This window comes from Pipistrellus hanaki (assembly GCF_964339955.1).
Source record: "Pipistrellus hanaki genome assembly, chromosome: 15".
In the NCBI taxonomy this organism is placed as follows: domain Eukaryota; kingdom Metazoa; phylum Chordata; class Mammalia; order Chiroptera; family Vespertilionidae; genus Pipistrellus; species Pipistrellus hanaki.
The window spans coordinates 14,389,875-14,405,039 of NC_140517.1; the positions used below are offsets into that span (position 1 = coordinate 14,389,875).

General features: G+C 48.2%; 2 protein-coding genes across 3 annotated transcripts in view; one reads left to right on the forward strand and one right to left on the reverse strand.

The window, feature by feature from the left end:
- Positions 1-1,258: 1,258 nt before the first annotated feature.
- Positions 1,259-6,006, reverse strand: LOC311633689 (haptoglobin-like). 2 transcript variants are annotated; one of them, XM_084906673.1, is made up of 5 exons: positions 5,922-6,006; positions 4,242-4,327; positions 3,837-3,941; positions 3,091-3,165; positions 1,259-2,162 (listed from the first exon to the last, which is right to left on the reverse strand). In XM_084906673.1, exons 1-5 carry the CDS (start codon positions 5,924-5,926, stop codon positions 1,384-1,386), a joined length of 1,050 nt encoding a protein of 349 aa, XP_084762799.1. In that variant the 5' UTR covers positions 5,927-6,006; the 3' UTR covers positions 1,259-1,383. The 2 variants fall into 2 exon arrangements, with proteins under 2 accessions (XP_084762799.1, XP_084762798.1); XM_084906672.1 differs by lacking the exon at positions 5,922-6,006 and adding an exon at positions 5,757-5,881 and having other exon boundaries at positions 4,242-4,357.
- A 7,367-nt stretch (positions 6,007-13,373) lies between these two features.
- Positions 13,374-15,165, forward strand: part of PKD1L3 (polycystin 1 like 3, transient receptor potential channel interacting) — a gene marked incomplete at its 5' end in the record, with an annotated part of 79,073 nt that continues 77,281 nt past the window's right edge. The window contains 2 exons of the mRNA XM_084906680.1: positions 13,374-13,424; positions 15,015-15,082. Of these exons, the coding sequence (XP_084762806.1) occupies positions 15,023-15,082 (60 nt within the window). The remainder of the gene's footprint in view (positions 13,425-15,014; positions 15,083-15,165) is intronic.

Sequence of the window (15,165 nt, forward strand, 5' to 3'; positions counted from 1 at the left end):
AGGGGGAAAGGATCAAACGAAGCGGGAGATGGGCGCCTGTGCAGTGACGTAGGGGAGGTGCTTATCAGTCAGTCTGCCTGGGGAACAATGGATTGGCTAGGCCGGTGGAACCACCACAAGTGCTCGAAATCTGGGAAGGTTAAAATGCCCGCAGAGTTCCTTCCCGCTTGCTTGCCCTCCTGCTCCATGACCCACGCTTGCCCGTGCCTTCGCCTGTTCTCTCTCCGTTGCCACGTGGCCTTCAGCAGCTGTGTGGCCCCTGGCTATGCAGGCTTCGCACAAAGGGGACCACAGCCAGGAGCACAAGCTAAGCAAGCCAGATGCTGGCCTGGACTTTCCTAAGGAGCAGAAACTGTGGTCAGTGGCCTTAATTCTGGCCCTGCTGAAGGCAAGATCGGACTTCTTCCATGGCGAGACGGACAGAGATGGGGCCTTGAAGGAGACCCCCTTAATTTTACATTATCAGCTTGCCACGAAACCTCACCCTCCAGAGGGGCCTCGGGAAATGTTTTCCTCGCAGCACCCCGAGAACTCCTCTTCCACCAAAACAAGTGCAAGCCGCCTGAGCTTCCTGTTTCACAAAGAAATGCTCTGCGGGGCCTCCCAGAAGAAACATTCCAGAACCCTTCAGACAGGAAGCTCTTTCTCTAACTGAACTCTTTTCTCTATAAACCTGGAGTACATCGCCCACCCGCCGTGGCTCTGCGGTTGAACGTCGACTAGGAGGTCACAGTTTGATTCCTGGTCAGGACAAATAAATAACCAGGTTTTGAGCCTCATCCCCAGTGCGGGCGGGCATGCAGGAAGCAGCCGATAAATGATTCATCATTGATTTTCTGTCTCTCCCTTCCTCTCTGAAATCAATAAAAATATATTTAAAAAAATAAAGGATACAGCAACGAGCTCAGGATTTATATTCAGACACACCTAGATTCAAGATCCAGCCTCACTACTTAATAGCTGCATAACCTTAAACAAATCGCTTAACTCCTCAGAGTCTCTGTTCCTTGTCTGTAAAACAATGACCTTTCTGAGAGCCTCCTCGGCAGGCACTCAGTCAGTGAGTGTGACCTGGCCGTGGGACAGTTGGTACCACCATAGGGCTGTCCCGTCGGCCTGCGGTGTTTTCTGACACACTCCCTGTACGTGCTGTGCCACTTGGCTGCTGCTGTACCATAAAGGAGAGGATAAACGGGTCTAAGCACACACACACACACACACACCCCAAAAAAAACAAAAAAAAAAACACAGAAATGAGTGAAAAGAAAGCTCTTTATTGTTTGACTTAGACACGCAGGGCTGGAGCCCACCGGTTTCACACCAGCGTTTGCCCTTCCACCCCCCTCCAGTTTTCCCCTCTCCCGGAGTGAGATCTAGCTCGCACTAGTTGTCGGCCATGGTTTTCCGAACCCAGTCCAGGATGGAGAGCACCTTCACGTACACGCCGTACTCGGCCACGCTGCAGCTCTTGTCAAAGCTCAGGATCCCCGCCGCATACCACGTGTCGTCGTCCGTGTCGTGGACAGCGAAGGCGCTGCCCGCGTCCCCAAAGCACGTGTCCTCCTGGTACTTGGTCATGCCGGCACAGAAGGTGTGCTCGTTCAGGATGGGCTGCACGCCCACGGGGCTCCTGGGCCGCTTCTTCTCCGGCTCCGTGCTGTTCTCGTAGTGCCGCACGCAGCTGTCCTGGTCGGCCACGGGCAGCATGACGTACTTGAGGAGCTGGGTGAAGTTGAAGTTGGAATTCCGCCCCCAGCCGGACACATAGCCCATCCGGTTCACTTGCGCGTAGTCTTTGGAAGGTAGGCAGATGGGCATCACTTTCTCGTTCACGGGCACCTTCTGCTTGAGCTTGATGAGCCCGATGTCGACCTCGAGGTAGTCAGGGTGGAGAATCACCGTCTCGACCTCCACACGCTGCTGCTTCCCCACGTAGAGTTTTAAAGTGGGGGCGATATCTTTTGCTTTGGCATCTTCCGTGTGGCCCAGGAAGAGGTTCTTAGCCGTGGTCAGCAGCCACTGTTCACCGATGAGCGTGGCCCCCGAGGTGAGGTTATGATGCGAAATCATCTTAGCCTGCCAGGGAAAGCTGTCCTTGGCATCCACGGAGCCACCCAGGATCCGCTGGACCTGGTCCACTGGGTTCTTGGGCTTCCCGCACACTGTCCAGGAGAGCAAGGAAGTCAGGACGAGAAATGCGAGACTCTCCCTCCCCGGCCGGGAGGGGGCCTGACAGCTTCGGCTATGGCTGCTGTCTAAACGATCCCTGTCCACCTTTTCCAAGCCAGGAATATTTACATGCTTTGCTTTACCACCTGCCCTCTTGTTTCCAGCGTTTGCTGTCAATTATTTCTATAACTAAGGCAGACTTCCATTTCCTGCCTTCCTAACTCACCAAAGAAACAACGCCGAGATTGAGAAACCCGGCTGATGAGCTGTATGTGTATTCAACAGTTTGTCACAACAAGGACATGTCCACAATTCCTTGAAACCCGTTATAACTCATTCTCTCCGAATAAAGAGGGGTCTAACGTAGCAATGGCCACAACTCAGGTTTTACAGATACCGCAGTTAATACCAGGCAGGGCAGCAGTTCCACGCCACTAATAGCAGGAGAGGGTGGGCAAAAACCCTCCTGTTGCAAGAGGGAAAAAGAAAGAGCAGTAGCTCTTCCTAGTAACAGAAACAGAAGCCCTATCCATCCAGCCTTCTGTCATCCTCCCCTGGATGGGGGTGAGTTATGTCCTCCCTGATAGTGCTTCCCGGAGCTGGCTCTACCCTGGGACCCTGGCTCTCTGGGTGGGTTGTCTGTGCACATAGGGTCTCCGGACCCCCTTGGGGCAGTGGGTTCCATCAGTGCCCTGCAGGCCTGAATAAGCAAGAACCTCAGTGAACTTTTTAAGGGAATCGTCACCTATCTGCTCAGTTCTCTGCCAGCCATTGGTGGTTCTCCCTGGCCCCAGGTCTTGCTCAGGAGAAGCCACCCAGGAGGGACATGTGCCTCTAGGACATTCCAACCAATACCCCTGCCCAACCACTGAACCCTCAGCGCCTCTCCTTGGTCTGCTTCCCAGGCCCTCGGCTTCCTACCTGCTTCGCATTCAGGAAGCTTCTCTCCAGTGGCCTTGTTTGTCCACTTCTTCTCGCTGTTTAAGGTGTACACTCCTGAAACAAAAGGAAAAAAAATGAGTCAAAAAGAGATACTCAGTCTGGCACGGGAGAGAAGGTATTTAGAGAGAAAAAAATGAGAGAAGGAGAAGGAAGATGAGAAGGGAAGAGGGGGAAGGGAGCAGCACTGTCCTGGAAGCCAAATGCTGGGCCCTCTCGAAGCCCAGCAGGACAGAACCGTGGTCGTGGAGAGGCAGGGCAGGTGGGGTCAGGGTCCAAATCCTGCCCCTACCTCTTGCCGGCTACCTGACCTCTCTGTGCCTCGAGTTTCCCCATCACCAAGTAACAATAACAGTCTCTTCGTAGAGGGTGCTACAAAGACTAAGTGAGCAAATCAATGTAAAGCACAACAGCGCCAGGAAGGTGAGGACACCAATGTCATCACCGTCACCATTGTTTGTTCTTTTGCCACATCCTTTTGCCAGATCTAGATGCAGCTCTCACTCTGAGGTGGGTTGGCTATGTGGCATCCCCTCCCCTTAACAAAAGACAAAACGTGAGGCTGAGCAAAGTTAATTTGCCCAAAAGGCCACAGCACTGGGAACAAAACCCCTAATTAGAATAAACATCTCCTGGCTCCGAGGATTTCCTAGCCAGTCACCCCTGACTCCATTCACCATGGAAATGCCGGGATGGCGAGGGCACAGGGACGCTCGTGCAGGTCTTACCGTCTCCCTCGGTGCGCAGTCTGTAGTAGATGCTCTTGCACTGGTAGCGGACCGAGTGCTCCGCGTAGCCGTTTGCGATCTCAGGGGCCTTTGGGCAGCCGTCGTCTGCAAAGGCAAACAGGAAGAGGAGGTTAGTGCGTTCAGAAATCGCTCTCAGAGACCCATGAAACGCCAGACGAGAGGAAGCTGCTCTGGACGTCAGCCTTCCGCCATCCCAAATGGAAGCCATGCCGTGGGCATTCTCTCCTTATCTCTGGCTGGCTCCCCAGGGTTTTTAACCAGTGAAAGACCAGCGATCAGGATGAGAAGAAGGTATCTGGGTCTCCTGAAGAAAGGGTGCAGATCCTACGGGGTCAGCCACCGCAGTGCTGGGGTGTACACGCCCGCCCACACCCGAAGACCTACCTGCGTTCTCTGTGCCCTCGTGGGCAGTGTCCACTGCAAAAAGCTGCCCCCAGAGCAGGAGGAGGGTGACAACAGTTACCAGGGCGCTGCAGAGAGAAGACAGGAGGAGGTCAAAGCTGCTCTCCCTGCTTCACAACCTCCCCCCCACATACCCCCCTCCCTCCCTTTAGGCAGCCAGAAAATAAAATAGCCATATGCAAGCACTGGGACCCACCAAATACATGCTTTACACTACAGCTTCCCAGTACCCCAGCGGAGAGCTTGCTGGGAATTCTCCATAAGCCTCGGAGAGGAACCACCAAGACAGGTGTGTGGGCCGCAATCCCAGGCAGCATTCAGAAGCATTAACCTAGTAATGATGTATGAGCTCTCCCTCAAAGGGAAGTTTCCCTCGGGCACCTCTAGAGTACCAGGCTACGAGGACGCTGCGGATAGAATGTGGACCACGAAGACCGGAACGTGGGGATTGACTATGCCAGTCCCTACTTTTCAAAGTTCCCCATAAGGAAAGTTGTTGTTTTTTTAAATATATTTTATTGATTTTTTTTTTTTTTTTTTCAGAGAGGAAGGGAAAAGGATAAAGAGCTAGAAACATCCATGAGAGAGAAACATCGACCAGCTGCCTCCTGCACACCCCCTACCAGGGATGTGCCCGCAACCAATGTACGTGCCCAAGACCGGAATCAAACTTGGGGCCTTCCAGTCCACAGACCAACACTCTATCCACTTGAGCCAAACCGGTTTCGGCAAGGAAAGGTTTTTTAAATATTTCATTTAAAATACTTATGTGGTGTGTGTCTTATTTTATGATCATTTGTCTTCATGAAATGGTATAGCTAATCCCAAAATGCCCGCAGGTTCCCTGGAGGATAGCTGGCTCCCGAAAGCATGATCGGACACGGGCACGGATGCACAGGCCACACCTGCCAGTTATTCGTCTCACTGACAGATGTCAGCTCCTCAGGGATTGTTTGCTTACGTTTCTAGTCTGGCTACTTCAACATTTCCAAAATCTTTTTATGTTTATAAAATCAGAGTTCCTTAATTCTGTCATCCAAATATGCCACTATTGGTCTTCCTTATTATGCATTTTTAAGGGAAAAAATATCTACTAATAAATACATTTAAAATGCCAGCTTCTGTCCTGTCCTACAAAGATGAAAACTTTACTACCTCTGCCCTACGTGTTTTTTTCAGTGGTTAGAGCATTGCCTGTGGACTGAAGGGTCTCAGGTTTGATTCCAGTCAAGGGCACATACCTCTGTTGCAGGCTTAATCCCTGGCCCCAGTTAGGGCACATGCAGGAGGCAACCAATCGATGTGTCTCTGTCTCCCCTTTCCTTCCACTCTCTCAAGAAAAATCAGTGGAAAAAAATATAAGTGGGTGAGGATTAACAACAACAACAAAAAAGTAACAATAAACAACTTTACAACCTCAAGGAAAAATAGATTTCTTAAAGTAAATCACATCTCCTGGAAAAGATGGCTGTATCAGAAGGCATTACCTCTTAGCACACCGCACCCTTCAGATCACTATAACTTAGCTTATTTTCCCTATTTCTTAGTTGCATTTTTGCATCTGTTCTGTAGGCTTGTCATGCAGCTAAGAGGTGTATGCAAAGGAGGATGAGATGAGGAACAAGAGGAAGGGAAGAAAAAAGGGCAGAGCTGTGGACTCACCGCATCTTGGGTTGGTCCTGCCTTTGGAAGAGCAGTGCTGTGGGGCACAGCTGCTGGTGCTTTTATGCCTGTAATATCTCACCCACCCCCTTTTCCATTTTGTAACCCTATGTCTACACAAGTTGGACATTGCTAAGGTCACTGGCGTTTTCCCGTAACAGGGCCACAAAGAGTCAAGCTCTTGCCTCACGCTTGAGTTTCCCCTGGTGTTCTTTTACAAACCCCACAGAAACCTGGCCCCATCGTGACCCCAGGTAGCTGCCAAAGCGTTTCCCGATACCGGCCGCTGGGCAGGGCTGGGCGAACAATCAATCTGGACCTCTTTGTTGTGGAGGGTAGTCAGCACTGGAAAAGCCCTTCATGGTTGGGGTTATTTCAAACCCCTTCTGAACACTCCTGCAACCGGGCTGAGGGGGGCTCTCCGTAAGGCACTTCCCTTTCACAGGTCTTGCCCCCATCCTGTGTTGACATCTCCCTATTGCTTAAAAGCTCTCCAACCTGAAATCAGTGAAATGTATTTATTGTCCTCTCTGATTGCTGGTTGCAAGAAAACACACAAAACAGTTAACGCTATAGTGTGGACTGGCACAAACCACACTCAGTGGCAGTGGTTCTTATGGTTTTATAGTCCAGTAATTAAGACACGTAGACAGATGAGAAAGTATATGCTTCAGTCAAATGGTTGCTTGCACCTGTTAATCCCAATTTCTATTCAACTGAAATTAATAGCAACTCAATAAAAGATTGCTTTATTCAGTAAAGAAAGATAAGTGGGCCCTGGTTGGGTTGCTCGGTTGGTTGGAACATAGTTCCATACATCAAAAGGTTGTGGGTTCAATTCCCAATTTGGGCACATACCTAGGTGGCAGGTTCGAACCCCAGTTGGGGCACATAGGGAAGGCAAGCAATGGATTGATGTTTCTGTATCTCTTTCTCTCCCTTCCTCTCTCTCTAAAAATCAATGAAAACATATCTCAGATGAGAGTGTGTATGTGGGTGGGGGGGGGGGGAGGAGGTAAATGGTTCTTAAATTAGGAAATACAAAAGCATCACTTTGGGATATTCATGGTGACACTGAGGTAATATCAAAATAATTAGAAACAGCCCTAGCTGCTTTTGGCTCAGTGGATAGAGCTTTGGTCCCGGGTTCTATTCCAGTCAAGGGCACATGCCTGGGTTTCAGGATCGATTCCCAGTAGGAGGCATGCAGGAGGCAGCCGATCAATGATTCTCATCATTAATGTTTCTATCTCTCTCCTTCTCCCTTCCTCTCTGAAATCAATAAAAATATATTTTAAAAATAATAATAATAACTAGAAACCTCACAAATGTCCATTAATAAATGATTGGGTAAATTATGAGTGGTGTATTCCTATAATTGAATATTATACAGCCATGAAAAATGAACGAATTATGAAAGAACCTGGATAATCTCATAAACATAAATTTGAAAGAATACTGCAAATTTCAGAAGATATTTAGAATGACTCCACTGTTGCAGAGCTCAGAGTCAAACAAAATTTGGCAATGGATTATTAGATATGACACCAAAATTACAACAAAAGAAAAAATGGCAAGTTGAACTCATCAAAATTAAGAACTTTTATGCATGAAAGTACAATATCAGGAAAGTGGAAAGACAGTCTGTGAATGGGAGAAAATATTTGCAAATCATATATCTAATAAGGATTAATATAAAGGATTCCTGCAACAACAAAAAGACAACCCAATTAAACATGGGCAAATTATTTGAATAGACACTTTGCCCAAGAAGTTATACAAATGGCCAATGAGCACATGAAAAGATGCTGAACATCACTGGAAGGTGTCATTAGGGAAATGCAAATCAAAACCACAATGAGAGACCACTTCACACCTACTAGAATGGCTACAATTTTTTAATACGTGTTGGCAAAACTGTGGAAAAAGTGGAATTCTGATACACCTAAATGGTGTAGTTTCTGTGAAAAACACTTAAATGGTTCCTCAAAAACACTAAACATAGCCCAGCCAGCATGGTTCAGTGGTTGAGGGTAAACCTATGAACCAGGAGGTTGTGGTTCAATTCCTGGTCAGGGTACATGCCCAGATGGCGGGCTCGAACCCCAGTGTGGGGCAAGCAGGAGGCTGCCTATCAATGACTCTCTCTCATCATTAATGTTTCTTCTTTTTTTTTAAATATTGTTGGAAGTATTACATATGTCCCTTTCTTTCTCCCCCGCCCTCATCAATCCCTTCCAGCCTACCCCAGGCCCTCACTGTCTTTATCCATGGAGTCTGCATTTATGCATACAAAGTCTTGGGTTAATTAACTCCCACCCACCCACCGTCCCTGACTTCCCTCCGAGATTCCACACTCCGTTCCATGCTCATTGATGTTTCCATCTTCCCCTCTCCCTTCCTCTCTGAGATCAATAAAAATACATTTTAAAAATAAATAGTCAAAACCGGTTTGGCTCAGTGGATAGAGCGTTGGCCTGCGGACTGAAAGGTCCAAGGTTTGATTCCGGTCAAGGGTATGTACCTTGGTTGAGGGCACATCCCCAGTAGGGGGTGTGCAGGAGGCAGCTGAATTGATGTTTCTCTCTCAACGATGTTTCTAAATCTCTATCCTTCTCTCCCTTCCTCTCAGTAGTAAAAAAAAAAAAAAAAAATCAATAAAATATATTTTTAAAATAAAAATAAATAAAACACACATAGAATTGCCATACAACCCAGCAATTCTACTTCTGTAAATATACCCAAAAATAATTGAAAACAGAGACTCAGACAGACCATTGTATACCAATGTTCATTGTGGCATGATTCATAATAGCCAAAAGGTAGAAAGAAATCCAAGTGTTCTTCAAGAAATGGATGGATATAGAGAGTGTGTCATATACATACAGTGGAATATTATTCACCTATAAAAAGCAGTGCAGCCCAGCTGCTAAGGCTCAGTGGTTGAGTGTCAACATATGACCCAGGAGGTCACAGTTGGGTTCCCAGTCAGGACACATGCCCAGATTGTGGGCTTGGTCCCAGTGGGGGGGGCGTGCAGGAGGTAGCTGATCAATTATTCTCTCTCATCATTGGTGTTTAATCTCTCTTTCTCACCATTCCTATCTCTGAAATCAATCCTGTATAATAAAAGGGTAATATGCAAATGGACCGAACAGCAGAATGACTGGTCGCTATGATGCGCACTGACCACCAAGGGGCAGATGCTCAGTGCACTCCCACAGAGGGAGCGCCATTCAGCTACAATCCAGTCTGATGGCTGACGATCGCAGTGGCAGTGGCAGTGGCAGGAGCCTATCCCGCCCCCGCAGCAGTGCTAAGGATGTTCCCCGAGGGCTCCCAGACTGCAAAGGGGCACAGCCCAGACCCCCCTCCTACCCCTGAGTGCACAAATTTTGTGCACCGGGCCTGTAGTAAAAATATTTTTTCTTTTTAAAAATAAAAAGATATGCAGTTCTGATACATGCTACCACATGAATAAACCTTGAAAGCATGCCAAGTGAAAGAAGAAACTAGACACAAAAAGACAAATATTGTATGATTCCATTTATATGAAATACCTAGAAAAGGCAAATTCACAGAGACACAAAGTAAATATGCTACCAGGGGCTGGGGGAAGGAGTGGGGAATTCTTGCTTAATAGGTACAAAGGTTTTGTTTGGGCTGATGGAAAGGGTTTGCCAACAGTGGCCGTGGTTGCACAACATTGTGAATGTAATTAATGCCACTGGATTATACACTTAAGCATTGTTAGATCAGGAATTTTACAATTTTTTTAATCATTTTGCATCATTTACAAATGTCTAAACACTATGCTGTACATATGAAACTAATACAATATTGTATGTCAGTTATGCTTCAATTAAAACTAAATAAATAGATTCTTTTATTTTTTAATATATTTTATTGATTTTTCAGAGAGGAAGAGAGAGGGATAGAGAGCCAGAAACATCCAATGAGAGAGAATCATCGATCAGCTACCTCCTGCACACTCCCCACCGGAGATGTGCCGGGAACCAAGGTACATGCCCTTGACCAGAATCGAACCTGAGACCCACCAGTCCACAGGCCGACGCTCTATCCACTGAGCCAAACTAGTCTCTCAGCAATAGATAGATTCGTGAAAGTAGCATCAACCCTGATACTTTATAAATGAGGAACTTCCAACTTACAAGCTTTTAAATCAAATAGTATCCTCAGCCCTAGCCAGTTTGGCTCAGTGGATAGAGTGTCAGCCTTTGGACTCAAGGGTCCCAGGTTCGATTCCGGTCAAGGGCATGTACCTTGGTTGCAGGCACATCCCCAGTAGGGGGTGTGCAAGAGGCAGCTGATCTATGTTTCTCTCTCATCGATGTTTCTAACTCTCTATCCTTCTCCCTTCCTCTCTGTAAAAAATCAGTAAAATACATTTTTTTAAAAAACACAAATAGTATCCTCAGATCAGCTTTCTAGCAATAGAGACAGCCATCCAGTGGCAAACCCACATGGTCAATTAAAATTGTAAATACAATCTGCCTTTCGCAGTATGAAATTCATCAGAGAGCAAAGATGTGAGGATATTAATATAAGCTTTAAAATTAAATCTGTATTCACAAGCATTCATATCAACACTCTTCAGTTCTTCAACCTGCATTTTTGGGGCAAACATGCTTCTTGTTCCCGGAAGACAGGGTAGGGGGCCATGTTGGCATTTGCTTATTCACCTTTATCACTACACCCAGCAGAGCCTGGCACACACAGCTTACTGACGTGAACGGATGACAGGCATGGCCTGTGCCCCCAGAGAACTCAGAGGTGAGGGAGAAATGAATACTGCAACTGAGCTCACTGCTGCCGGTCACATCGCCTCCAGCCGCAGCCACGATCAGGGCCTCAGAGGCGGAAAGACTATCAGAGGAGCCCGCCCTACAAGCGCCTCAGAAGAACAGGCGCTCACCCCACCGTGATGACAGCTCACACTGTGCGAGCTCTTACTGTTTAGTGCTGGAATGCTGTGTGTGCTCTCTGCGTATTTATTCATCTAATTCTTCAACAGCCCCGAAGCAGTAGATCCTTCTATTATCTAATAACCCTATTTTCACAAATGGGCACCGAGAAGATAAGGGACTTGCTCAAGGTCACGTAGTTAGCCAAGGAGCAGAGGCTGGATTCCAACCCAGGCCAAGCCCTTGGCCGAGTTGAGGTGCTCCCTCTCCTGCTTGATGGACGGCACAGGATTTCCAAGCCCCCTCACATCATCGGCCTTGCGTTCTCATCATTAGAGTCGCCTCTAAGGTCAAATAAAGACAAATCCTTTACTGAGAAGGAAGCAAACTCACTAGCTAATCACATCAGCCAGCCTCAGGGTACGACTTCTAAATGGCCATCCAAGTCCATTAAGAACCGTGTGTGGGTGTGTGTGTGGGTGTGTGTGTGTGTGTGTGTGTGTGTCCATTAAAACCGTGACTCAGGCAGAGAGGGCAAGGAAGACCTAAAGCAGGGGCACCACGCTGCAGGGGCCTGATGCTGGGAAGTGGAGGCTCCTTCTGAGCAGGAGCCAACTCCCTCCATCCCCCCTTAACTACTCTCCTATCCCAACACCCCTCCCCCAGCCAGGCGCTGGGGAAGCACCACAGCCGGGAACTGGGCCATGGCTGAGAAATGCTTTAGGAAATAGACTGAGGAAACTGCCTGACAAAGCATTTGGGAGCAGTGTTCCCTGGGAGCCAGCCAGGTTCCAGGAGCAGTGGAGACATCCACTCAGTCCCATGACCAATCTCTGGAAGGAGTGGGGTTAAAACGGGTTTCTGCTTTTGAGCTATCAGGGCAAGACATCAGGGCTTTGGGTAACTGTGGTCCCAGGAAATAGTATGACATCAGTCCTGGCCACACAGGAAATTCAGTGCAGCTGTACCTGGCTGAGCCCCCAGCGACTCCCCTCTCTGCTAAGGAAGCACCGGGCTCCGTCCCCTGTTGTAGGTTGTGACCCAATAGATTCTGGCCAGTTGTGTTAGTATTTGTGTCTCTCTCTTTTATTTTTTATTTTTTTATTTTTTAAATATATTTTATTGATTTTTTACAGAGAGGAAGGGAGAAGGATAGAGAGCTAGAAATGTCGATGAGAGAGAAACATCAACCAGCTGCCTCCTGCACACCCCCCACTGGGAATGTGCCCACAACCAAGGTACATGCCCTTGACCGGAATCGAACCTGGGACCCTTCAGTCCGCAGACCGACGCTCTATCCACTGAGCCAAACCGGTTTCGGCTCTCTCTTTTTTAAATATGTGTTTTTATTGATTTCAGAGAGAAAGGGAGAGAGAGAAATATCAATGATGAGAGAGAATCATTGATCCGCTGCCTCCTGCATGCCCCCCACTAGGGATCAAGCCCACAACCTGGGCATGTGCCCTGACCAGGAGTCAAACCATGACCTCCTGCTTCATAGGCTCAACCACTGAGCCACCCCGGAGGTGTATTTGTCTCTTGTGAGGCTCAGAGAGATGGTGAAAAGGTTATCTGGCTCTCCCCACATAGCACAGCCAGTGGGAGGAAGTCAGATCTCAACAAGTGATTGTTGGAAGAATGAATGAGTGAAAGAACAAATACATTTAGATCAGTGCTATTCTCTCTCATATCTGTGTGTGTGTGTGTGTGTGTGTGTGTGTGTGCACGCTTTTGTTTTTTAATGGTAACATCATTTGAAATTCTGACCCAACCATAGTGATTTCTTTTAGGTCCCCAGACTTGAGACCCACACTTTTTGGTCTGTTGAGGTAGGAAGATGTCTATTAGGATGTCTAGATCTATTAAGGACTCGAAATTCAACATCCAAGAGAATGGTTGAAGCTCAAAACACTGACCAGCTTCTCAGATTCCCAAGCGCTGAAATGGTAGCACCAAGACTGCATGTATGTCCTCCACATGCTCGGCCAGGCCAAGGTGGGTGCTGACCCAGGACATGCTCTGACCCTTCGGGCCCAGCTTCCTTCCTGGGGCCACCAAGGCAGCCCCGGTGATTGACAGGCATGGGGGGCGGGGGGTGCAGCCAGGTTGCCTCCACTTCGCCTGCTGCAACTGCTTTTGTTTCCTGTGGGACCGTTTTCAAATGGAGTTTTCAACACGCAGGAAACCTCCTCTGGGCTGGCAAGAACGCAAGGAGCTTGCATGTTTACTGCGTTTCCTCTCCTAAAAGCCCTGCCCTTTGGACCTTCGCCCCCTGTATTGCTGCCCAGGTATTGCCCAAACCTGCCGTGTGCCAACCCCAAGTCACCGCTCCTGCTCCCCCACGCACACCTCCCAGCCCTGGCCCCTGGTGTCCTCGTACCTGTGACAGGTCACATCCACTTGATTTCCCGTATTTATAACCACAAGGTTCTTAGAGAAATGTCCCCTGACTGCCAAGGTTCATTCAGCCCTGCAGGGCAGGTAACACGATCGCCTGAGGACATTGTCACAGTGTGCTGCCAGAAACCTCACCTGGAGGAAAGGGACATCCTGAGAAACAGAACAGCGGATCCTACAGGTACATACAAGACAGCTCAAGGTGGCTTTTTTTTTTTTTTTTTTTTTTTAGCTAGACTTAAATTTGGCTAAATATGAGAGAAAGCCCCAATTAGCAGTGGCTTAAGCACATTGTTGTTGTTTTTTTTTTAATATTTTTATTGATTTTGTTACAAGAGAAGGGAGATAGAGTGTTAGAAACATTGATGAGAGAGAGTCATCGATCAGCTGCCTCTTGCACACCTCCCACTGGGGATGTGCCCGCAACCAAGGTACATGCCCTTGACCGGAATCGAATCTGGGACCTTTCAGTCCCCAAGCTGACGGTGTATCCATTGAGCCAAACTGGTTTCGGCAAGCACATTAGATTTTATTCCTCAAATAAAAGAGCTGGGCCCAGCCAGCGTGGCTCAGTGGTTGAACATTGACCCATGAACCAGGAGGTCACAGTTCAATTCCCAGTTAGGGCACATGCTCAGTTTGGGGGCTTGATCCCCAATAGGAGGCATGCAGGAGGCAGCCAAGATGATGCTCTATCCATTGAGCTAAACCGGTTTAGCTCAATGGATAGAGCATCAGCTTGGGGATTGAAGGGTCCTGGGTTTGACCTGTGTTACTAGTGGAGCCTTCAGCCCCGGTCAGCCCTAGAGGACTGCAGCCCCAGCCAGTGCGTTGGTGAACACCTCTTACAGACCCTGAGCCAGAACCACCCAATTACGTTCCTCCTGAATCCCTGACCCAGGGGCATCGTGTGAGACAATAAGTGATGGTTTCACGTTGCCTCTGGCTTACCCCTGGTGGGCACTGTGGTTCCCACAGGGTGATCCCGCTTGTGGGAAGCTCAGAGATTTGACCGCTAGACCCTGCTAGGCCACCTCCTATCAGACCACTCAAGTGCCCAAAACAAGTTTCCGTGAAAGCTATTTAAACAAGTAATGGCACCCGGGACGAAGTTTCTCTGTAGGGAAAGGAGCTAGCAATACTTTCCGGAGGTCCTGTGCGGCCCTTCCCTGCCTGAGAAGATACCCCAGGGCCTGCCGATTCCGAGCTGCCTGCTTTGGAGAAGTTGTTTAATTCCTCAAAGCTCTGGTTTTATCTGTATATAGACGTGTGATAATACCTACTTGCAGGACTTTTTTTTTTTTTACAGAGAGGAAGAGAGAGGGATAGACAGCTAGAAACATTGATGAGAGAGAATCATCTATCAGCTGCCTCCTGCACACCCCCTACTGGGGATGTGCCCACAACCAAGGTACATGCCCTTGACCAGAATCGAACCTGGGACCCTTCAGTCCACGGACTGACGCTCTATCCACTGAGCCAAACCGGTTTTGGCCACTTGCAGGACTTTTGTGGGGATTAGAGATGTTAAAGTAACATTTATTACGAGAGTAGGATGTACTAAGCACTATGGCGCTTCATACGTATATAATCTCCTAACAACCCATGGGTACTGTGCTTCTCCCCATTATACACATTAGGAAACTGAGGCGTGCACAATTTACATGATTGCCATTGCTAATAAGTACACCTGTGCCCCGTGCACAGTATGCATCTTTGTAAAAGTTACTGTTTGGATATATTTTACCCCCCCAAACCACTGTTCTTCTAGGAGAGAAAATGGGGCGTCAGAGGGGATTGATGTCACCTAAGAAGACTCCAAGTCTCCGCCCACCCACAGTGAGTCATCCCTGGGGCCCTCCTGCTTGGGGAGGAGGGGGGGAGACACAAAGGGGTGGGGCTGGCTGAGATATAGTCACCCT